Source organism: Grammomys surdaster, unplaced genomic scaffold, assembly GCF_004785775.1.
Source record: "Grammomys surdaster isolate TR1022 unplaced genomic scaffold, NIH_TR_1.0 198, whole genome shotgun sequence".
Lineage (NCBI taxonomy): Eukaryota > Metazoa > Chordata > Mammalia > Rodentia > Muridae > Grammomys > Grammomys surdaster.
The window spans coordinates 6,644,668-6,670,534 of record NW_021604643.1 but is presented as its reverse complement, the minus strand read 5'-3'; the positions used below and the strand labels follow the sequence as shown (position 1 = coordinate 6,670,534).

The 25,867-nt window shown below is 36.9% G+C and overlaps 2 protein-coding genes across 2 annotated transcripts; both read right to left on the bottom strand.

Annotated features, from left to right (window-relative positions):
* Positions 1-11,839: 11,839 nt before the first annotated feature.
* On the bottom strand, positions 11,840-12,775 carry LOC114623482 (olfactory receptor 9Q1-like). Its single transcript, XM_028770148.1, has one exon. It carries the CDS (start codon positions 12,773-12,775, stop codon positions 11,840-11,842), a length of 936 nt encoding a protein of 311 aa, XP_028625981.1.
* Positions 12,776-24,525: 11,750 nt separating this feature from the next.
* LOC114623467 (olfactory receptor 9I1-like) lies at positions 24,526-25,473 on the bottom strand. Its single transcript, XM_028770139.1, has one exon. It carries the CDS (start codon positions 25,471-25,473, stop codon positions 24,526-24,528), a length of 948 nt encoding a protein of 315 aa, XP_028625972.1.
* Positions 25,474-25,867: the final 394 nt, after the last annotated feature.

Below are 25,867 nucleotides of genomic sequence, written 5' to 3'. Positions count from 1 at the left end.
GTCATGTAATAACAATTTTCAGATTTGATAGAAGTGAAATTTGAAGAACCTATGTAGTATGAGCAAACTTTATGTGATGCTACATAAGAAGGGGGTTGAGGAATCATCATCTTGAATTATTGCCAGAGCAGAAGGAGGAAACAACTGCTTATGAATGAGAAATAATTATTCTGCAGCTATGAACAGTTTTTATTAGTAATTTGAGGAATTTGTAGAATGCGCTTTGATCACATTCATACTCTTACTCCAACTCCTCCTAGAGCTACATTTCTTCCTGCCTATCCTCTTATATGTCCTCTTGTTTAAAAGCATCAAGTCTGCTTTGTGCTGCACATCTACTCTTTAATATGTGTCGCACATTCTGCATTATCTTACACATATGATTCCATGAAAAAATTATTTTGTTCAGGAGGAGTCTAAGACTCAGGGTAGTTAAATAAGTTACCCTTGGCTGCTCAGTGAAATGATCTGCAGGCTCAAAAATCTGCCTTAGTCCACAATCAGAGCTCAAATGCATGGGGTTGGTTCCCCCTAGTGGATGAATGCAGCAAACATAATTTACAAGGCAATCTTGTATCCAAATACTGTAGTTTAATACCAATCTCACTTGCATGAAACTATGCATTTTTAGTTTCATCAAAAGTTTTTTTTAAGTTAATTATCTTACCTGTTAGACTTCTAGGATGAATAAGGTTGCATGACATGACTGTTTCCAATGTTCAAGGCCAAATTTTCTCCCAGCTCACCTTTTCTAGTTTGTGTACCCCGTATTTTAGAGCCAGTATTTTTCCAGGATTTCAAGGCCAATAGCTATATTATAATCACTTGGTAGAATAATCCAGTTGATTTTGAATGAAAAAGTAATAAATTTTAATAAATCACTCTATACAAAGCATCTAAGATCACTCACATAGTTCAATGTAAATCATGGATTTTTGTGTTTTCTTACAAAGCAAGTGGATGATATGAAAAATGCTATGGGGATTGTTTGTGTGAGAGTAACAAAGTGGAAAGAGTTCACATGAATACAGATAAGCTCCAGAGACAGCTTTTGAGGTTTCTGGGGAAACCAATCCCTGAAGAAAATGTACCTTGGAAATCACTACTGTCTCATCGTCTCTATGCATCTTAGAGGATAAAAACAAATCTTTTTGGATTACAGGGAAACTCCTAAGAATTTTTCATCATACAGGTCAATAGCAACACTTTTAGGAAATGAACATTTTGGTAGTGACTTATGTTCTGATCAACTTGCTACTGAAGTACAGTGTTGTTTCTGGAGCTCTGGGCTGAGGACTTTTCATGTCTCAGCACAGCATTCAATCTTAGTCTTGCTGTAAAGTTATATTTTGGACGTAAAACTCAGTTTCCTCATCTACTGCACATTTACTAAGGAGATGTGACTACTGAGTTGGAAGAGACTGAGTGTGGATTAGTCTAAAACACACTTCATGTGATTCTCTGCGTAACATATTTGCTCCCTTGGCTTAAAGAGGATACATTTCCAGGGTGTCTGTAGTCACCTTTCTCTGTTCCATTTCCTGCTTTTTTCTTGTCTCTGAAACCCACAAACTTTGTTAGAACCTGTCAATTTACCATGGGTGTCAATCGTTCATAATTGATTCTTAGCCTTCTCTACTACACAGATGATTGCTAGAGCATCTTGCTTCTCCCTCTCTGATCTGTTTACATGTACGCACGTACTATTAAGGTCTAAGAGATCTTTCAGTAGAAAAAACTCTCACAGACACCATATACCTCATTTCTTTCTAAATAATGACACTTGGATAATTCTTTGGTGACAAGCAAGTACTCAAACTAGATAGAGATTTCCAACTACAGATCCCAACTGGCATAGGTATGTATTACAAAGAACAGAGGCAGCCAAAGATATATTGTAACTCCTGACAGTTAACATGGGTAGTTACATCTGTCAATAGAATTTTTGACAGTGCTTGTTGCCATTTTATGAAACTAAGAATTGAAATGACTCAGTGGTGAGAGTTTGTCCATTTCTTAGACATATATAAAATGCAGTGTGAACTTGCAACCAAGTAGAGGAAATATAGAAAGGAGAACACATGGTAATGAGGATATTACATTAAGTCTACTGTATAGGGAAGAATTATTATAGAAGGAATTAAATAGTATCTATTACTTTAGCCCTTCTTTTTGAAAGATTGGGATAACTGTAGCACTTCTGCATATAATTTAATTATGGCTCATGTTATTAAATTTAAACATTATGCTAGAAGTTCTGTTTGGAGTTTAAGGAAGATAAATTACATTTTATACTAGCTTCCTTTTAATAGTATTTGTAAAGGGAAAAGTGAGTGTGTGTTTCACTGGTAAAGTTCTCATGGGAGAATCTTGTACTCTAGAAAACAAAGTGGGAAATGGTTAAGCAAGTATTTTTCTTCTAGAGTCCAGTGTTGGGCTATTCCTTAGGGAATTATTTAATGTAAATTTTAGCAGATATTCTGCATACAAACTACTGAATTTTTAACCATTTGTACATAGAAAGTTTCAGCCTCCAATATGATAGACATATTGATTGATATATTGAAAGAATTATCAAAATATCTATAACATATATACTAAGATATCAACTATACAACACAAAGCATTGTTAAGTCCATAATTTTCATCAACTTTGAATGAAGATTTGCCAAAAAATGGCATATTAATAGGAATAAAGAATCACACAAAAAACAGTCCAAACAAAAGTTCAAATGGGTGAAAAAAACCAAGAAAACTTGTAAAAATAAAAATAAAATGGAGAGATGAATAGACTATATGGGATTGAAGGCTTCATATGAAGATTTAAAAAACGGGTATTTTTAAAAAGAACTGGATATATATAACTAAATCAAATAACAAATTTGTAAAATATGACCAACTGTGCACAGGTAAGAGCTGAGCTCTAGACTTCCTCCTACACCCAGAGACAGCTTGACTCCCAGGAGGTCTTTCACAAACAGGCTCACAGGTGAGCCCCTTCTTTTGCCCTAGTACCTCACCTAACTATAAACCCCATGGAGCCCAATAGATGCAGGACCTATCGACCCTGCTGGAGAGACATCATCTTTCTGGACCACAGCTGCATCTAGGGGCAGATCAGGAGTTCTATCACCCCCACACATACAACACAACCAGAGAAAGCTTGAGTCCCAGGAGGTCCATCATAACCAAGCTCACAGGCGTACAGGAGGGAAAGGCTTCAGTCAGAGACAGCAAGGCCAGGTAATACCAGAGATAATCAGACTGTGAGACACAAGCTCAAGAACATAAGCAACAGAAACCGATGCCACTTGGCACCATCAGAACCAGTTCTCCCACCACAGGAATCCCAGAATACCCTAAATAACCTACAAGGTAAGATTCTGACCTAATCATAAATGGAATAATCACTGGGCGGTGGTGGCGCACGCCTTTAATCCCAGCACTTGGGAGGCAGAGACAGGTGGATTTTTGAGTTTGAGGCCATCCTGGTCTACAGATTGAGTTCCAGGACAGCCAGAACTACACAGAGAAACCCTGTCTCGAAAAACCAAAAAAATAAATAAATAAATAAATAAATAAATAAATAAAAATAAATAAATAAATGGACTAATCATCCTCATGAAGATGAGAGAGGACCTTTAAGAGGACATAAATAACTTACTCAAAAAATACAGCAAAATAGGAAGAAGCCCTTAAAAAAGAAACACATAAATCCCTTAAATAAATATAGGAAAATTCAATCAACCAGATAAAGGAATTAAACAAAACTGTCCAAATCTAAAGTATAAACAGAAACAACAAAGATATCACAAAAGAGGACAACCTTGGATATGGAAAACCTAGGAAAGAGATTAGGAGTTACAGTTGCAAGCATCACCAACAGAATATAAGAGATAGAAGAGAAAATCTCAGGCATAGAATGTACCACAGAAGGTTTTGATACAACAGTCAAAGAAAATACAAAGTGCAAAAAGATCCTAGGTCAAAACATCCAGGAAAATCAGGACACAATGGAATTATCAAACTTAAAAATAATATGAATACAAGAGAGTGGAAACTACCAATTCAGAGGGCCAGGAAATATTTTCAACAAAATCATAGAAGAAAGTTTCCCTAACCTAAAGTAAAACATGGTCATAAATATACAAGAAGCCTACAGAATGTCAGATATATTGGAACGGAAAAGAAATTCATCCTGGCACATAATAATCAAAACACTAAATACACAGAATAAAGAAAGAGTATCATAAGTTGTAAGAGAAAAGGGCCAAATAAGAGGTAAGAGCAGACCTATCATAATTACACTAGATTTCTCAACAGAGACTCTCAAAGCCAGAAGATCTTGGAAAGATGCCATGCAGACACTAAGAGAACACAAATGCCAGTGAGGCTGTTATACCCAGCAAAGATATCAATCACCATAGATGGAGAAACCAAGATTTTCCATGACAAATCCAAATTTAAACAATATCTTTCCACTAGTCCAGCCCTACTGTGGATAATAGAAGGAAAACTCCGACACAATGAAGAAAACTACACCCAAGTAAAACTAAGAAATTGATCATCTCACAACAAACCCAAAAGAAGAAAACCACACAAACATAATGCCACCCCTAACAACAAAAATAACAGGAACCAGCAAACATTGGTCTTTAATATCTCTCAAAATCAATGGACTCACTTCCCCAATAAAAAGACATAGACTAACATCCTGGATATATATATTTCTCCGAGACTTTTTCTGTATACATGAAACATGTCTCAGTGACAAAGACAGACACTACCTCAGAGTAAAAGTCTGAAAAACAATTTTCCAATCAACTAGTCTCAAGAAAAGAACTGAAGTAGCCATTCTAGTATCCAGTAAAATAAATTTTCAACCAAAAGTTATCAAAAGAGATTGGAAAGGACAGTTAATACTCACTAAGGAAAACGCCACCAAGAGGAACTCTGAATTCTGAACATCTAAGTCCTAAATACAGGGCAACCACAATTGTAAAAGAAACTTTACTAAAGCTCAAAACATACACTGACTCTTACACAATAATAGCAGGAGACCTGAATAAACCAGTCTACTTAATGATAACTAGGTCAGAGAAAAAGAAAGAAAAAAATTAAAGACTTTCTAGAATTTAATGGAAATGAAGGCACAGCATATGCAAACTTCTGGGACACAATAAAAAAAGTATATAAAAGAAAATTCATAGCATTTAGTGTCTTCAAAAAGAAATTGGCGAGATCCTACACTAGCAACATAACAGCATATCTGAAAGCTTTAGAAAAAAGAAGCAAACATACCCAAGAGGAGTGCATGGCAGGAAATAATCAAACACGGGGCTGAAATCAACCAATTTGAAACAAAGGGGTAACTATACAAAAAAATCAACAAAACTAAGACCTGGTTCTTTGATAAAATCAATGAGATAGATAAACTTTTAGTCAAACCTAACTGAAGGACATAGACACAGTAGCCAAATTAACAAATCAGAAACAAAAAGGAGGACAAAACAACAGAAATTCAAAAAATAATCAGATCCTACTACAAAAAGTCTAAACTCAATAAAACTGGAAAAATGTAGATGAAATGAATACTTTTTGTAGACAAATATCAAGTACCAAAGTTAAATCAGGACAAGATCAGTTATATAAACATTTCCATAAGACTTAAGGAAATAGAAACATTCGTTAAAATCTCCCAATAACAACAACAACAACAAAAACAGGGCTAGATGATTTTAGTGCAGAATTCTATCAGACCTCCAAAGAAGAAATAATACCAATATTTCTCAAACTACTTCACAAAATAGAAACATGAAGAATACTATTTAATTTAATCAACCCACAGATATGTTGATACCTAAACCACACAAAGACCCAACAAAGAAAGAGAACAGAACTTCAAAACAATTGTGCTTATATATATTGATGCAAAATACTCTATAAAATTCGTGCAAACTGAATCCAAGATTATGTCAAAACCATTATTCAACACGATCAAGTAGGCTACATCCCAGGAATGCAGAGATGGATCAATATACAGAAGTCCATCAAAATAATCCATTTTATAAACAAACTTAAATTAAAAATTGATATGATCTTCTCATTAGATGCTGAAAAGACTTTGACAAAATACAAAAGCAATTCAAGTTAAATTTCTTAGAAAGATCAGGAACTCAAGGTATATTCTTAAATTCTTAAACATAATAAAAGCAATATACAAAACAATAACAAAAAAACAAAACAAGAACCAATATCAATTTAAATAGAGATAAAATTGAAGTACTCCCACAAAAATCATGAACAAGACAAGGCTGGCCCTCTCTCAGTATTTATTCAAGATAATACTCAAAGTTCTAGCTAGAAAAATTAGACAACAAAAGGAGGTCAAAGGGATACAAATTGGAAAGGAAGCCATCAAGATATCACTATTTGCAAATGATATGATAGTATACATAAGCTACACCAAAATTCTACAGGAGAAATCCTGCATCTGATAAAACAAGACAAAACAAAACAAAAACTTCAGCAAACTGGCTAGATATAAAATTAACTCAAACAACTCAGTATCCTTCCTTTACACAAAGGTTGAACAGGCTGAGAAAGTAATTAGGGAAACAATATCCAACACAATAGTCACAAATAATATAAAATACATTGGTGTAACTCTACCTAAGAAAAGGAAAGATCAGTATGACAAGAACATCAAGTCACTGAAGAAAGAAATCAAAGAAGACCTCAGAAGATGGTCAGATCTCCCATGCTCGAGGTTCAGCAGGATTAACATAGTAAAAATGGCCATTTTACCAAAAGCAATCTCTAGATTCAATGCAAACTCCATCAAAATTACAACCCAATTCTTCACAGAGATAGAGAGAGAATGTATATAGATAATGTGGTACATTTACAAAATAGAATACTACACAGCTTTTAAAAAGACTAACTTCATGTACTTTGTAGGTAAATGGATGGAACTAGAAAATACCATGCTGAGTAAGATAACCCATATCAAAAAGGACGTGGTATGACTCACTGACAAGTAGATATTATTCACCAGAAAGCTCAGAATCCCCATGATAAAATTCACAGACCATATGAAGTTTAACAGGAAGTCCAAAGTGTGGATGCTTCTATCATACTTATAAGGGGGAAAGAAATAATCACAGGAAGCAAAGGGATAGAAGGAGCCGGGTAGGAGAGGGGAGAGAGAGGTTAAAAAAAATTGGAGGGGGGGACAGGACCAGATATGGGAAGAGACAGGAGAGAAGTGCAGAGGTCCAGGAGAATGAATGGAAATCAATAGCAGTGGAGGAAGGGGAATGGGGGTGGGAAGGAACCACTAGAAGGTCACAGGAGCCAGGGATGTAAGAGATTTCCAGGACCTATGGTGATGACACTAGCCTGAATACACAACAGATGAGATATACAACCTGGAAACTACCTCCAGTAGATAGATATGGACCCCAGTTGAATGATGTAGCCACTCACCCGTCTCAATTTTTTTAATCCAGGATAGTCCCTGTCTAAAGGAAATGCTGGGGCAAAAACTGGAGTAGAGACTGAAGGAAAGGTCATTCAGAGACTGCCCTACCATGCAATCCATTCCATCCATACACACCAAACCCCGACACGATTGCCAGTGCCAAGAAGTGTTTGCAGACTGAGCCCTGGTATAGCTGTCCTCTGAGAGGTTTTGCCAGCACCTGACTAAGACAGATGGAAAACTGCTAACTATTGGAGTGTGCCTGGGGACCTCAGTGGAAGAATTAGGGGAATGACTGAAGAAGGTAAATGTGATTGCAACCCCGTAGAAAGAACAATAATATCAACTAACTGGACCCCTTTGGGTTGCCATGAACTAAACCACAAGCCAAAGAGTAGGTCCATGGCCCTACTACATATGTAGCAGGGGATGATCTCATCTGCCATCGATGGTAGGGGAGACACTTTGTCCTGTTCAGTCCTGTTGACCCAGCAGTGGAGAATGCTAGATGCATGAAGAAGGAGAGGGTGGATGGGTGAGGGAGCATCTTTGTATTGGCAAAGCAAGGGGAAAAGAGTGGGGGGAGGGGTTGGAAGGGAGGCTGGACAGGGGAACAACATTTGAAATGTAAATAAATATAATAAATAATATAAAAACATGTAAAATAATAAAAAGTCATGCATATTTGTCTACATAACGTATTTATGTTTTCATGTATCATAAAAGATATGTTCAATTATACGAGGCAAAAGAAATAATGAAAAATTATTCTTATGTGATGTTTAGTTGATATTCTGGGGTAGGGAACTGCTCTTTTCTAAAAAAAAAAAAAAAAAAAAAAAGGAAGAGAAACTTGTAGGTGAAAGAGGTGGTATTGGGGAATGGAAAATAATGGATGAAGGGGAAAATGCATTTTATCAGAGAAGAATAAAATTTTAAAACTATTTTTCACATATAAGAGGCACATTCTAGACAATCTCCCGTAGTCCTCTTTCATTATTTTTACATCTCCCATAGGCAATATGTTTTAGATGATTTATACCAAGCTAGGTCACTGAAATGAATCATATAAAAATCTTAATGGCTTAAAGCAACAAGGATTTATTTCTTGTACTTATGACCAAAGTGATCTGTAGATTTAATAAATCTCAAAAGTTTCAAGAAATAAGAAAGACACTCCTACAATTTAAATAGAAGCAAGAAAAATCACAGATAGTAGGAAGGCACTTGTGGGGTGGGTGGGGAAGCATAGAGACGAAACAGCAAAAATGTAATAGATGCCATAAAAATTACTATGTAGGCTAATTAAAACTAATTTTCATTAATTTTAGGAACTAAAATAGTGATATTACACAATCCAACTGTACCACTTCCATGTATTATTTCAAAAAAGTACAAGTAATAATATAATAGAAATAAATATAATCTCTTATTTATTGCATTATTATTCATAATTTCTAAGTTATGGACCAAGCTGATATGCACAGAAGTAAATATATATGAGAAATATGTGATATTTGTGGTATATGTGCATATTGGACTATTTTCCAGATATTAAAAAGGAATTATATCATATCATTTTCAGAAAAAAAAATTGGAAATGGAGATCATTACTCTACATGAAACAATTCAGCTTCAAAAATGCAAGCAATGGCTATTTCTCTCTCATATGTAGGAATAATTTTTGAAAGAAATACATGAAATACAGAGCAGTTGAGATGAGATAGGAAGAAAACCAAAAGTTTAAATGAGAGGGGAAAAAACCATCATGATATAGATAATACATCCAAAGCACATTGTATACATAAAGGGATTCAGGATATTTAACTGTCAATGTATACTAATGTAATACAAGAAAAATCACATGGTTTCCTGTATTAATGTAGACCAAGTTCCCACAGCTTCATCTTTTATCTTTTCTTCTTGAATGGACACCTTAGCTGCCTACTTAGCATTTAGCCAGAGACTAGAAAATATTAACTTGTTTCTTTAAACCTGGGAATCCATTCTCTTAGTCCTTTTTGTCCACCTACTTTATTTACTCGTTGCTTTCCCATGAATTCTGAGAGCAAGTAACTTTACAGCATACTGATTTTGTTTATAAGAACCAAATACTGTCAACTTCTACCAGCAGAATTTTTATGTAAATAATTTAAGATTTTTAATGATTGTCTAATGCTTTTCACCATATATAATACATCTACATGTGAACTATGAATTAATCACCCATTTTTGTTTTCCATTTGATATCCAACAGGACACTACTCAAAGGAGTGTAATATTTAATAGTACTTATGAAAATTAGAATATAAACTTTTAAATTTGTGTATTCTAGAAAGCTTTGAAGATTTGGATGTGTGGTCTGAAGTTAAATATCCTTGGAAACCATATTCCCACCCTTTTCCTTGCATAAATCTGCTTCATCCACTCAGAGATCCCAACATTAGAGTACCTTATGATACATAATATTTTAGGCAGGCTACATTTAAATAATTCATCTCTCCTTGAATCCCATACTATGCATCACTTGTATAAGCACAATATTGTTGACTTTCATTCCATAGACTAAAAGTGTTAAAGTTATGATCAAGATAAAGGTAAACAAAAATGAGTCAATGTGATCTATTCCCTTCCAATTACTCAGGCTTAATGTAGTCAAGAAATCTGTAGTTAAAGATCCAGAGTTTGTATGCTTTATGTGGTATTAAGTACAAGCTGACATATTGTAGGTCACTGAACTTCAGGACTGACTAGGATTTGCCTATCTTCATACAAGACAGAAATTGAAAGAACAGGATATGAGTCTGTATTACAGATACAAGAAACATCTTCAGGGGGAGTGCAGGCGTGTAATTCCTTCAAAGGAATTACAAAGCATGTAACAGAGCAGGAAGGTCAGGAGTAGATCGATTGAAGAAGTGACAGGACATATTTTGAGTGATAAAATGTGCTCACCAAGAATGTTATTGCAGATTTTACTTAGAGATTCTAGAAAGGCACCATCATAGCAAAAAAACAAAACCAAACAAACAAGCAAAACAACAAGAAAACAAAAATAAAAACATAAACCCATCAGGATCTGAAAAATATTTTGAATAGGTCAGCTTCATTAATTAGGCTATTAAACTATCCTAATTTAATAACTAAAAATAATTAAATAATTAAAATGAACTGTGGTACTGGAGAGATGGTTCAAGGTTGAGGATTCTTGTGGCACAACCATAAACACCAGTTGGCATTAATACCCATATAGCAAGCCTAGAGTTCCATAAGTGCTGCAATCCCACCGCCCAGGGTAAAAGACAAGGAAATCACTGGCATTTCCTAGCTTCTAGCCTAACATAGAAACAGCAAAATTGAGTTCAGTGAAAGATTCCATCTCAAATGAATAGGCAGAGAGTGATAGAGGAGGTCACCTGATAGCTTTTTTGGCTTACACACATGCATATACACCACGCATGTGCACATGCATTCACATATAGACACAAATGCACACACATACACACCTATGTACATGCACAAGCATAGCTACAAATAAGTAAATAAGTAAAATATCTTTTAAATGTCATATAAGGCTAGGAATTAACTGATCAGGAAGGGTAATGTCTTCCTAGCAAACACAAAGTCCTAGGTCTGATAATTGCATAAACCCAGCAAGTAACAGGAAACTTTAATCTCAGTAATCATAGAATAAAGAAAGAAGGATCAAGAATTCATGATCATCCTTACTTACATGGAGTTTGAGGTCAAAGAGGACTACATAGGACCATATCCCAAAAGATTTTTATTTAAATTAAAATAAAATATAAATACATACTAAAGTTTGAATCTTAGATGAAAATATGGTTTTTAATATCATAGTAATTGTGTTTCAATGTCGTTTTCTGCAAGTTATATTGAAGTGAATAAAACATATCACAGTTTGATAGACAAATTGATAAAGTAGATTATGAATAAAGTGATCATATTTTTAATGAAATACATATAAGAAAATATAAAAATGAACAGAAGCTAACTATTGAGTATAAGGACTTGATTAAATGATATTTTCAAAACTTTCATTTTTTGAAAAATTTTGCAAAAATTATAATCTTGCTCTATCATCACAGAGACTATTGAGCCCTGCCACATTTAGATTGCATGTGTCCTAAGATCCATAGTCCATACTCAAATCTCTTCTCCAGCTTAAGTTTCCATTTCTTCTTGTCTCTCCCTGGAGTTAAACATTCTCGTTTTTTAATAAGCCATATATCATGATATCCACATTTAAATATTTGGCATAGTGTAAATAAAGAAGTTCTAAATTGCTGGCCTTTGAGAATAGATTCTTCTTGGGATTCCAAAAGTGGGAAGAGGTTAGGAAGTCTTGACTCTATTGAGAAATTTCCTTAGTGCTTCCTTCACTTCCTTGTTCCTCAAGCTGTAGATGAGGGGATTCAACATGGGAATTACTGTTGTGTAGAATACAGACACAACTCGATCCTTTTCTGAGGCCTGACCAGAGTTATCTCTAAGATACATGAAAATTAGAGTGCCAAAGAAGAGCGACACTGCAGTGAGGTGAGAGGCACAGGTTGAGAAGGTCTTGGCCCGGCCTCCTGCTGAAGGAATCCTCAGAATGGCCACAATGATGAACAGGTAGGAAACTACAATCACCACCATGCAAGCAGGGAGGACAAAAATGGCAAATACAATAATCACCAATTCCTGGACATAGCTTTCGCCACAGGTTAGTTTTAATAGAGGAGGAAGGTCACAGAAAATAAAGTCGATCTCATTGTTTCCACAAAAAGAGAGGGTGAATGCTGAGATTGTCCTCACCAAGGCACTGAGGAGGCCAGCAATGTAAGCCCCAGCCACAAAACTTAGAAGGGCTTTCTGCGTCATGATCGTGACATAAAGCAAAGGTTGGCACACAGCCACATAACGGTCATAGGCCATGAGAGCCAAGAGGTAGCAATCAATAGCTCCAAAGAAAGTGAACAGGAAAAACTGAGCCACACAGCGTGCATAGGATAAAGCTGCCCCATGTTCCAACAACACAGCCATTGTCTGAGGAACAGTGACAGAGGAGTAGCAGATGTCCATAAAAGACAGGTGGCTTAGAAGGAAGTACATCGGGGTGTGGAGCCTGCGGTCCATGCGGATCAATGCAATCATGCCTGAGTTCCCCACCAAAGTGAAGAGATAGATAAATAAAAACAGGTGGAAAAGAGGGAGCCCCCATTCGGGGTGCTCAGTGAATGCTATGAGGAGGAACTCCGTCACCAAAGTGAGGTTCACCTTGGCCATGAAGCCAGTGATACTTAAGAAAGCATAAGAAACAAGACAGGATGCTGAACATAGGATGCCCCTGCAAGAACGGTTTATATGTTTGAACACATGGAAAGAATACAGGTACTAGAGAGGGGATTTCCTAAATGATGAGTCCTAATTCTTGTCTTCAAGAGAGTGGTCCTTTTAAGAGACTTAACCTTCAAGAGATTTGCCTGTAGTAGTCATCCTAGAATATTGAGGGGAATATAAAAAACATGTTAATGCATGTAAATCAAGAGAGCGTATAATACCCCTTGAAATGCAAAGTAGCTGTATGAGTCCTGTCATTCAACCAGAGCTTATACAGATGATTTGTGATCATTTTCCTACCATGAATTTGACCATCTCAGGACTCTGGACTTCTTTCTCATTGATGATCATGACTTCTCCCTTATTTTCTACCTTCTTGATCTCCCATCTGGGTTAAATCAACAGCCAAGGAACTAACTGTTCTTCCTTACTCCTGAGTCAGACTAATATTTTACCAACTAGTCCCAATTCTTTGAATTCAGAAATCAATTAAAATGTTGTTATTATAAAACTTTAATCTGATCATGGTTTACCCCAGGATATTATTTAGCCTCTTCAATGTGCTGGGACTATCTATAATAATAACCTCTTCTTATTTTCTTATATACCTATTTACTTACCAGTCCTAACACATACTGTAATAACTCATTCCCCCCATGATTACTCTAGATATACTCAATTATTGGTAGCATTGTTAAGTCCTTTCTCTGATGTCTCTTTGCTTAAGGCAGAACATCACCTCTGCCCAGAAGACCTTACATTTTCTCTCTCCAGGGTCCTCTCCACTGCTAACATTACCATCAAATGGCTACTTGTATCACAGATTTTACAAAAAGGGTACTTTCATTATTCCTTCTCCAGACAGTGATAGTACCCTGCAAGTTAAGCACCCAGTAAGAGCTTAATATGCTTTATAAAATGAAGTTATCAAATAAGATATGAAATATATTACAAAGAGAGAACAGTATTGTGATTATATTCTAGTTGCAAAACCAGACCAACATGCTAAACATGAGAATTGAATTGAATACACCTAAAATAAATCAATAACTTAATAAATTATTTCTAGGTTTTATACTTCTATTTCTAACCTTAAAATGCTACTTAACAGAAAGAAATTGCTGATTTTCATAAAAATATCTTTTTATAAGAACAATATTAACAATGATAAACATTGATAGACTGTACTTTGCATGACAGGTATGCATTTTATTCTCATAATCACTGTATAAATGAATTTTCTTCTTTCTATGGATGACGCATCTGAGACCATATATAAGCTATATAAGCTCCAGACAGCACTGCTAAAAAGTAGTCTAATGGTCACCAAGTACAACGCTGTACATATCATAGAAATTGCTTACCTCATTACTGAATTCACAAGTCTTCTTCATTTCTTTCCATAGCTGTTACTTAACTCAAATGGTAATGGAGGCTTTGAAGCTAAAGAACAGATTCTCATTTGGCTGAATCACAGTGAAGCAAGGCAGACAAGGGCTTGAACAACATTAAAGCCTAAATCTTTGGTGGCTCGGCCAGTGCTGAACCAAGGTACTGGGAAGAATGATAATAAAGAAATTTGGTTCAGGTTATTGGGCCGGGTATCAGTCAAGAGCAACAGGTAATTTGACCAAATTTGGCTTTACCTACTGATCCTCTTTTCTCTTTATCCATTACTTGTCCTTAGTCTAAATGAGGTCATTTTGCTCCATTGACTTGAATAGAAAATTATCTTAAGGGTATAATGGGGTAAACAATACCTTAAGCAGCAAGAAGTTTGCTGACTTCTGTTGACTTCTGTTGACCTCCCACACTACTAGTTAGCTGAGAAAATCTTAGCTCCTCAATGTCCCTTTCCCTCATTCATACTCATACACACACACACACACACACACACACACACACACACACACACCATATTAATCAATGCAGACATACTAATTCCTTGGCAGAGTCTTTCTACAATAACTCTTGATGCCTTTTAGCCATCTGCCCTACAAAGACTCTCTCTTTTCTTTGTGTCCAGAATCCACTAAATCTGGCCAGAACACAGTCTTCATCCTGAGTGTAGTTCAAATACCTGCAGAGGTTGGAGAACAGCCTTTTCTTATATGCTTCCAAGTCTAATGCAAATACTTTAAAGAGAAGACACTAATTGTGACTACAAAACACTGAGATCCCCATACAGCGATTAAAATGGTCTCTGAGGAATGGCATCTATTGCCTATGTGGCTTCTTAACAAGTTGCCTGCTCCCTGTCACAAAGTAGAAAAAAATGACTGTTCCCCAGCTCCAGATCCCAAAGCCTAACTATTCATCTCACATTCTACACAAAAAGATCTACGGACACTTACTTGATGGTCATAGGATCCTGAGTTATGTGGGTTATATGCTTTCATTTCCCATTAAGTCTTGTTCCTACAAAGAGAATCTAATTAATGTGGCCTCATATCTGTACTCATTTATTTAAATTAATATGCATGTACATTAGTTTATGTATGTACACATATATACACAGAAAGAGAGTAAAATTTGACAATTAAAATATTAGTGCTGTGTTTTTGTTTTTCTTTTCCTTCCTTCCTTTCTTTCTTTTTTTCTTTCTTCCTTTCTTTATTTTTTCACTTCAGATTTTATTCTCCTACATGTCCACCCTCCTATTGTTCCACATCCTTTGCCTCCTACCCCCACCCCGTTTCCATGAAAATGTGCCCAACACCCACCACCCTCACACCTCTAAACTCCCTGGGGCCTCCATTCTCTTGAGAGTTATGTGCAATTTCTCTCACTGAACACAGACTGGGAAGTTCTCTGCTATATATATGTTGGGGGCCTCATAACAGCTGGTGTATGCTGCCTGGTTGGTGGTCCAGTGTTTGAAAGATTTCAAGGTCCAGTTTGAGACTGTTGATCATCCTATAGGGTCCCCCTCCTCCTCAGCTTCTTCTAGCCTTTCCCTAATTCAACCACAGGGGTCATCAGCTTCTGTCCATTGGTTGGGTGTAAATATCTGGATCTGATTCTTTCAGCTGCTTGTTGGGTCTTTCAGAGGGCAGTCATAATAGGTCCTTTATATGAGTATTCAATAGCATCAATAATACTGTCAAGCCTTGAGAAATCCCCTTGAACTGTATCCCACTTTGGGCCTGTCACTGGACCTTCTTTTCCTCAGGCTCCTCTCCATTTAAAGAAAGAAATTAAAGACTTCCTGGAATGTAATGAAAACGTTGACACATCATACACAAACTTACAGCACACAATAAAAGCAGTGCTAAGAATAAAATTCATAGCACTAAGTGCCCTGGTAAAGAAACAGGAGATATCTTACATGTTAAATGCAACTTAACAGCAATCCTGAGAGCTCTAGAACAAAAAGAAGCAGACACATCCTCGAGTAGACAGCAAAAAATAGTCAAACTCAGGGCCAAAATCAACCAAATAGAAACAATTAAAAGAATCAACAAAACCAGAAGCTGGTTCCTTGAGGGAATCAACAAGATAGATAAACCCCTAGCCAAACTAACTAAAAGGCCCAGAGGAAGTATCCAAATTAAATAAATCAGAAATGAAAAGGGAGACATAAAAACAGAAAAGGAGGAAATTTAAGAAATCATCAGATCCTGCTACAAAAGCCTGTACACAACAAAACTGGAAAATCTAGAAGTGGATGATGTTCTAGATGGATACCACATACTAAAGTTAAATCACGAGCAGATAAATGATCTAAACAGGCCTGTATCACATAAGGAAATAGAAGAAGTCACTAAAAATATCCCAATCCAAAAAAGCCCAAGGCCAGATGGATTTAGTACAGAATTCTACCAGACATTGAAAGAAGACCTGATACCAATATTCCCCAAACTATTCCATAAAATAGAAACAGAAAGAACACTACCTAATTCATTGTATGAACGACAATTGCTCTAATACATAAACCACACAAGGACTCAAACAAAAAAAGAGAACTTCAGTCAAATCTCGCTTATGAATATCAATGCAAAAAACTCAGTAAACTTCTTGCAAAGCAAATCCAAGAACACCTCAGGACCATCATTCACTATGATCAAGTAGGCTTTATCCTAGGGGTGCAAGGTATGTTTGATAGATACAAAACTCCATTAATGTAATCACTTATATAAACAATCTCAAAGGAAAAAAATCACATGATCAACTCCTTAGATGCAGAAAAAGCATTTGGCAAAAGACAACACCCCTTTGTGTTAAAAATATTGGAGAGATCAGGAGCTTAAGACCCATTCCTAATATAGTAAAAGCAATTTACTGTAAACTAACAGCCAATATCAAATGAAATAAAGAGATACTTGAATCAATCCCACTAAAATCAGGAAAAAAGACAAGGAGGCCAACTCTCCCCATATCTAGTCAATTGTGCTGTATTTTTCATTCATTAAATTTTTTTTTTAGATTCTTATTTTTTGAACTTTTATTCTTTTATCATTTTTTACAGTCCAGACTTTATTTCCCCTCCTGCTGGACCCTCCAACTGTTCCACTTTCTACACCTCATGTCTCCACCCCTGCTTCTCCAAGAAGGTCTCCTGACCCCACCCCTACCCCACCAGACATCCATACTCTCTGGGGCCCCAGGTCTCTTGAGGGTAAGGTGCACCTTCTCTGCCTGAGTCCAGACCAGTAGTCTTCTGCTGTATATGTGCTGGGGGCCTCTTATGAGCTGATGTATTCTGCCTGGTTAGAAGATCAGTGTCTGAGAGATCCTGGGGGGTCCAGTTTAGTTGAGACTGCTGGTCTTCCTATGGGGTTGCCCTCCTTCTGAGCTTCTTCCAGCTTTTCCCTAATTTAACCACAGGGATCTCCATCTTCTTTCCATTGGTTGCTTGTAAATATCTGCAACTGACTCTTTCAGCTGCTTGTTGGGCCTTTCAGAGGGCAGTCATGCTAGAGTCCTCTTTGTAATCACAGCATAGCATCAGTAATAGTGTCAGGCCTTGAGGCCTCCTCATGTACTGGATCTCAATTTGGGCCTGTCATTGGACCTTCTTTTCCTAAATCTCTTCTCCATTTCTGTTCCTGCAGTTCTTTCAGTCAGGAACAATTCTGGGACAGTGTATTTGACTGTGGGATGGCAACTCCATCCCTCCACTTGATGCCCTGTCTTTTTACTGGAGGTAAACTCTACAAGTTCCCTCTCCCCACTGTAGGGTATTTCATCTAAGGTCCCTCGCTTTGAGTCCTGAGTCTCGCACCTCCCAGATCTCTGATATATTAGAGATCTTCCCCCCACCTCCTACCACAGGAGGTTGCCTGTTTTGATGCTTTCTGCTGCCCCTCACTTCTTCAGTCCCCTTCCCCCCCCAAAAAAAAATACTTGATCATCATCCCCTCCCTGCCACCTTTCCCATCTAGGTCCCTCCCTCCTTCCTCCTACCTCTTGTGATTGCTTTGTTCTCCCTCCCAATTGAGATTGAGGCATCCTCACTTGGGCCTTCCAGGTCCTTAGCCTTCTTGAGTTCTGTGGATTATATCCTGAGAATTCTGTACTTTTTGGCTAATATCCAATTACTAGTGAGCACCTACCAATTATTGTTTGAAAATCTTAAACAAATAAAATGATTTGAACAAATTTATCCTTTCTTCATCACTGTGAAAATCTTCCCTATGTTCCCCATCACTTTTGCCTCCCTGGTTTTCTTAGTTTTGCCTGTGTGTGCAGGGGTGTAGGATCATCTACTGAAGACTGTACAGCTTTCAGGACACGAAATCACAAAAAATAAACTTTTTCTCCCTCCCCTGGCATCCATAAATTGCCTATAGTTCCTCAGGTAGGAGTGGGATTTCATGCATCCCTCTTCCATCTATGCTGGGATACAAATTAGTTTGTTACTGTGCTGATCTTGTGCATGTACTCACTAACACTGTAAGTGACACAGATAAGAATTTTATAAGTGTTGAGAAGTATATAGAGTTTTGTCATTGTCTGTTTGAAGGCCTACTTTCTTCATCTCTACCTTTTGGAAATTAAGCAAACAGACTCTTGTGCCTGTGAAGATTACTCAGTAGTTATGAGAACTGCTTGTTCTTATAGGGGTTATGGTTCAATTTCCAGCACCTATAAGACAGCTGACAACAATTTACAACTACAGTTCCAGAGAATTCAATACTCCCTTCTGGCCTCAGAGGGAACTGCATGAACATATTACCTATATATGAATGCAGGCAAAACACTCATTTACATAAAAATAAAGCAGGATCTAAAATAATTAAAACTTTATTTTACTTTGTCTTATGTATTCTAGAAGCAATTTTACATGGACCAAATGCTAAGAAAATCTTTTATTTATTTGTCTATTTTAGATATTTTAAAAAGCATATATTTATTATACAGTATTATTCAACCATAAGTAGAGTTGGTTTATACTTAAAAAGTAGAAATTGGGAAAAAATTGAGGTAACTAATTCCCACGACCACCTTAGGCTAATATTTTGTACATTTGTGGTGTTTTTTTTTAAATTTCCCTGAAATAAATTATTTCCTAAGATCCTTATCATAACATAGCATACATAGAATATGGGATTAATTAAAGAAAACAACAACTTTAAAAACTTCTATCATGGTTTGGGTTTTATTGCTGTGAAGAGACAAAGTAATCACAGAAACTCTTATAAAGAAAAAAATTAATTGAATTAGCTTACAGTTTCAGAGGTTCAGTCTGTTGTCATCATGGTGGAAAGCATAGAACCATGTAAGCAGATATGATGCTAGTGTCAAAGATGAGAGTTTTGCATCTTGATCTGAAGGAAGCAGAAATAGACTGTGTGCCTACTAAGAGGAGCTTATGCATAGGAGCTCTCTAAGTCACCTCCATAATGACATACTTCTTCCAAGGCCACACTGACTCCTACAAAGTCATACCTCTCAATAGCATCTCTCCCTATAAGCCAAATATTCAAACATGAGTCTATGGGAACTGTATGTAGTCAAACTACCACATTCCACTCCTTGACCCCATAGACTTATGCCCATAACATAGTACAAAAAGCATTTAGTCAATTCCTCAAATCTTTTACCCTTTAAACAATGTTTTAAAAATCCAAAGTTCAAAGTCTCTTCTGAGATTTTTGTAATCTCTTAATTATAATTCCCCTATAAATCAAAATAAAATAGATATCACATACTTCTAATATATAAAGAGAGAGGAGGGGGCATAAAAAGGAGACACTGGTTCAAAGGAAGCTTAAAAAACAGTTGGACAAACTCTCTAAATTCTGAATCTCCATGTCTGATGTCAAAACTCTCTTCAGATATTTATCTACTTTCAGCTTTGTTGACTGCAACACACTTCTTTCTTTTGGACTGGTTTCACATTCTGTTATCAGCTTTTTTTTCTTGGAAGGAATATCATGGCTCTCGCATTTCTAACCCCTTTGGGTCTCTAAGGCAATCCAGACTTCACCTTTACAGCTTCATACAGTGGCTTTTCTGGTCCTTCATTCAGGTACACACCTACCACACACCTGGCTTCAACAGCTTTACTTAGTCACAGAGACAGACTCCATAACTTCTTTCTTCTATACTTGACATGAAAGTTAGAATCACATTTCTGAAACTTCCAAGTTCTGCTTCTTGCTAGCCCTGGAACATGGCCTTCTTGTTCGATTACATCTTAACCAGCTTTCTGTTTTCCATGGTTTCATTTACTGCCTAAGCCTGGCTGTCCTAGAACTTTATCTGTAGGTCAGACTGTCCTTGAAGTCAGATGTCTGTTTGCCTTTGCCTCTAGAGTGCTGGGGGGAATTAAAGACATGTACCACCACATCAGTACTGAGCTATCATTATCATTATTTCTTTTTTTATTTATAGTGCTTTTTAATTTTAATTATTTTACTTATGTACATTCCAGATGTTGCAACCCAGTTCACCCTCCCACAGTCCTTCATCCCATTCCCCCTCCCCATTGCCTCTGAGAGGGTGCTCCCCCACCTGGGTGTCCCCCTTCCCTGGGGCCTCAAGTCTCTATAGGATTAGGGGCATCCTCTCCCACTGATGCCAGACAAGACAGTCCTTTCCATGCAGGTGTGATGCTTTCTTAAAGAAAAATCTTTTCCTTTCCTGAAATCAGGACTGAGTTAATCTAAAATGTTTTCCTGAAAATCTCAAGTATCTTTTTTAAATGCTTAAATTCTTAATATTAAAATAATGAGCTAGAGAGATGGCTCAGGGGTTAAGAGCGCTGACTGTTCTTCAGAGGATCCAGGTTCAATTCCCATCACCCACATGACAGTTCACAAACTGTCTGTAACTCCAATTCCTGGGGTATCTGACACCCTCAAACAGACATACATATAGGCAAAACACAAATACACATAAAATAAGTAAATAGACAAAGCTTTAACGTGAGTGGCCATGGCAGGTCTTACCTGCTGTGTGAGACCTTGTCAGAAGGTCACAACTCCCTTTATTTTTTTTAATATCTTTATTCTGCTTATCTCCTTGAACTCAGGATTTAGCTCAACTCTACTTCCTGTTGACCTTTTTCTCCTTGAATCATACATTTTGTATTTTTCCTTGCTCAGCTTCTTTTCATCAAAACACTCTTCATGACAGTCCACTAACAGGTGACATGTACCGGTGTCTGTGTGTGTAGCTTCAGAGTTAGATTGACATCACCAGGCAAAGATTTAGTCTTGTCATTTTGTTTACACATTGGGGAAAAATTCAGTTTAATAAACGTTCCATGTAACTGCATCCAAGTTTCACCAGGTTGGAGACGTGGATCTATTCTGTGTAGTGACTTTTTACTTCTAGTTTCCATAACCTGGAGATCAGACTGCTGCTTTCGCATGATGTAAGTAGTGTCTCATGACTGGAGTTTACTTTCTTTTATAGTATCTGTACTCCTTGTATTTTTCAAGAGCTATTTTGTAAACAGATGATGTATTTCTTCATTGAAAACACAATAAAAAAACAGCACAAAAAAAACCACTCTTCATATGAGGAAACATTAGCATCCATAGGACAAAGTCTATACAAGGCTGTTTTGAGATTTCCTTTGCCAGAGCAATTACTCCAAGACTTTTCACTTTAGCAACTAGCATTTTCTATCCTGCCCTTGTAATAAAATTCACAAGTACCTTAGCAAACTTATGAGACTGTGCCTGGCTTCTTTTGAATTCACCACTGGCATTTTACACTAAGATTCCCTCACTCTGGTTTTACTTTAGAGTATCCAATTTCTCAGAATTTTGCATTCACAATTATTCCAGTCTGATAGAGTCTTACCAAGTAAGGAAGACAACATACTTAATTCATTAGATCTCTGCATACTTTTTAATTCTATGGGGATGCATTTTAACTCCTACCACTATATTAAGACTTTAAAACACTAATGAAGTCCTGTGATTTTTTCCTTTGTTCCTTTCCACTTTCCAAAACCTGTAAAAGTCAATCTCCTGTGTAGCAGTCTAATATCTGACAATTCCCCAGGTTTCAAATTCCATTCAGGATAACCCATATTTTATTTATTACCATGTTCAAATCAAACATTATGTCTAATACACAGTAGCCTCTAAATATTTGCTGAAATGATGAAGAAGATTTTGAAGTCTCCATGGAGATATCTCTAAGTAATATTTCTAACAGATAACTGAGGTAATTAAAGAGTGATAGATTCATTCTACTCTGTCTTCTGAAAAAAAGAATACATATAGAAGACATGAAAGAAGATAGTGAGCCAGGCGGTGGTAGCTCATGCCTTTAACCCCAGCACTTGGGAGGCAGAGGCAGGCGGATTTCTGAGTTCAAGGCCAGCCTGGTCTATAGACTGAGTTCCAGGACAGCCGGGGCTACACAGAGAAACCCTGTCTTGAAAAAACAAAACAAAACAAAAAAAACAAAAACAAAAAAAAAGAAGATGGTGTCCATCACTTCAGGGTAGAAAATAGCCAGGATTAATTGAAGCATCTATCCATAAATCATTTAAAGGACAAATGAATCGTTTGATTTTTGGTGATCAAGAAACAATATAATGCTGTATCTGCTATTCAGTACAACCATACGTCAACATTGAACTGTTTCCAATATTAATCTAAATTATTACTTCTTCCTTTTATTATGTTGTATCTTGACTATATCCTCTCTTCGAAATTAAGAAACCTAATTGTAGCTGATCATTCCTCAATCATAACTCCTTTCTATCCAGGCTTCCTTTTGTTTTTAGCTACTTATATTCCTCTATAAAAAATGCCTAACTTGGTTATGAGGGAATGTTCACTTTTTGTCCAATATTAGTATCAGTTTCCCTATCCATAATTAAAAGTTTATCTTACTCACAAAAAACATGTTAATGTTTGACTTTGTTCTAGGTACAAATAAGTGAGTTTTATATGAAACTTTACCAGTAACTGAGAAAAGATGCAACAATATCCAGAATATAAATAAATAAATAAATAAATAAATAAATAAATCTTACATTTTTTAAGATATTTCCATTTACAAAAGTCCTTGACATTGATTCCATTATTTCAGATATGTACTAAAGTTCTGAATTTATAATCAAAGAAGTCAGAAATTTTTCTCTTAATGCCCAACAGTGGGAGAGGGAACTTGAAGTGTCCACCTCCGATAGATATGCAAGGCACAAGTGGAGGGACTAGGTAACCAACCCACACTCACAATTTTCCGACACAGAATTGTTCCTGTCTAAAAGAACTACTAGGACAAAAACGGAGAAGAGACTGAATGAAAGGTGGTCCAATAACTGGCCCAACTTGGGATCCATCTCATGGGGGATGGAGGAAGCACCAAGGCCTGACACTATTACTGATGCTATGAGGTGCTTACAGCCAGGAGAGTAGCATGGCTGCCCTCTAAATGGCCCTACCAACAGTTGACTGAGACAAGTACAGATACTTATATCCAACCATTGAACTGAAGTTGGGGACCCTTATGATTGAATTAGGGGAAGGGTTGAAGAAAGCTTAAGGGGAAGGTGAACCCATAGGAAACAATAGCCTCAACTAACCTGGACTCCTGGCAGCTCCCAGAAGCTGATCTACCAACCAGGAAGCACACATGGAGTGATTCAAGGCCTTGGCATCTAGATAGCAGGTAACTGCCTGCTCTGGCCTCAGTGGGAGAAGATGTGCCTTGACAGACATAAGGCCCCAAGGAAAGAGTATGCCTGATAGGGGGAGGGGATGCTCCCTCTCAGAGACAAGGGAGGAGAGGAATAGAATGAAGAACTTGGAGCAGGGGGTATTGGCAGTGGGGATGAGACGCAAAGGCTGGAATGCAAATAAATAAAATACGTTTTTAAAAATTAGAAAAACCTATTATCTTTATTTTAATTACATACTCATGTAGGATGTATGTGAGAGAGAAGATGGAAGGAGACAGTGCACACGGAAGCCGGAAGATTCCGATAAATCTGAAGCTATAGGTAACAGTACAGTATGGATGCTCAGAACTGAATGGGAGTCCTCTTCATAAGCAAGATATAACCATTAAGCCTTCTCTACATCCTCAATAAAAATGCATTTCTGTGAAAAAATGATACAAAACATTTATTGCTGAAAATTGTAGAACTAATAAAGTTTGGAAGCCCAACTTACAAACTTACACCTTCTGCTTCAATATATTAGTGCAATTCTGAGAGAAAAGTCATATATTAAGAAAACAAAGTAAAGGCCAACAAATAGGAACTTCGGGACTAATAAAGCTTAAGTCTTACTTTCTTGAAAAGCCTTAATTCTTTTCAAAGCTTTCTTCAGAGCCTCTTTCACTTCCTTGTTCCTCAGGCTATAGATCATAGGGTTCAGCATAGGGATCAGCACAGTATAGAATACAGATACAATCTTGTCTTCCCAGAGGGATTTGCCCATGTTACCTTTTAAGTACATGAATATGAGTGTTCCAAAAAAAAGAGCCACTGCAATCATGTGAGATGCACAAGTAGAGAAGGTCTTGGCTTTGGCTCCTACTGTACGAATCTTGAGAATAGCCCAGATAATGAATAGGTAAGATATAAGAATCACTGAAACACTAGTTGTGATGACCAAAAATGCCAAGAAGAAGATAACCTGTTCCTGTAACTTGGTCTCACTACAGGCAAGCCTCAGCAAAGGTGGGAGGTCACAGAAAAAGAAATCAACCTGGTTAGATTTACAGAAGGAAATGGAAAATGTACACCCAGTCCTGACCACAGTATTTACCATTGCACCAGAATATGCTGCAGCAACCAGACCCAGGCGAGTCTGTGGTGTCATGGCCATTGCATAAAGGAGGGGGTTACATACAGCCACATAGCGGTCATATGCCATGACAGCCAAAAGAAAACACTCAGTGCTAGCATACAAGGTGAAAAAGAAGAACTGGGTGGCACAGCGCTCATAAGTAATAACCATCGTATTATTCCTCAAGGTCTCAAGCAGTTGAGGCACAATAACAGATGAGTAGCAAATATCCAGAAAGGACAAATGGCTGAGGAAGAAGTACATGGGTGTGTGGAGCCGAGAGTCACTCTGAATTAGCATGATCATGCCCAGGTTTCCAACAATGGTGATGAGATAAAAGGCCAAAAACATGAAGAAGAGTCCCAACTGTAGCTCTGCCTGAAGCTGGAACCCCATTAGAATAAATTCTGTCAACCTGGTGCCATTGTCTGCCATAAAGTCAAGGTCACCTGAGAAAATAAAATAAGAGCAATAATAAGCTATTTCTGGAGATCAGCATGACTACAACCTGCATGGTTCTCAGTAATGAGCCTCATGTGCAAAATACTTTTCAACTTTCACATGCTTTATTTCATTTGAATTACAATTCCTGTATAGCACAAAAATGTTGTGTTAATCCCATTTGTGTCTAAAGAGTGACAAAGAAATAAAGTGACTGAGTCACCCCACAAGGCCTCTTAATTAGAAAACATGCAAAATCAGATCTAGTGCTAAGTTTCTCAGGGACTTCCAAACTTGTGCAGGCTCACTACTGGGGCTATATATATTGACTTCATGTGCACCCAGAAAAAGATTCAAAGAAATAATATTGGGATAGTATATTTAACAT

Excerpts from the sequence above, each read along its gene's own strand:
- LOC114623482 (XM_028770148.1), bottom strand. The coding sequence starts at position 12,775 with ATGGCCAAGGTGAACCTCACTTTGGTGACGGAGTTCCTCCTCATAGCA.
- LOC114623467 (XM_028770139.1), bottom strand. The coding sequence starts at position 25,473 with ATGGCAGACAATGGCACCAGGTTGACAGAATTTATTCTAATGGGGTTC.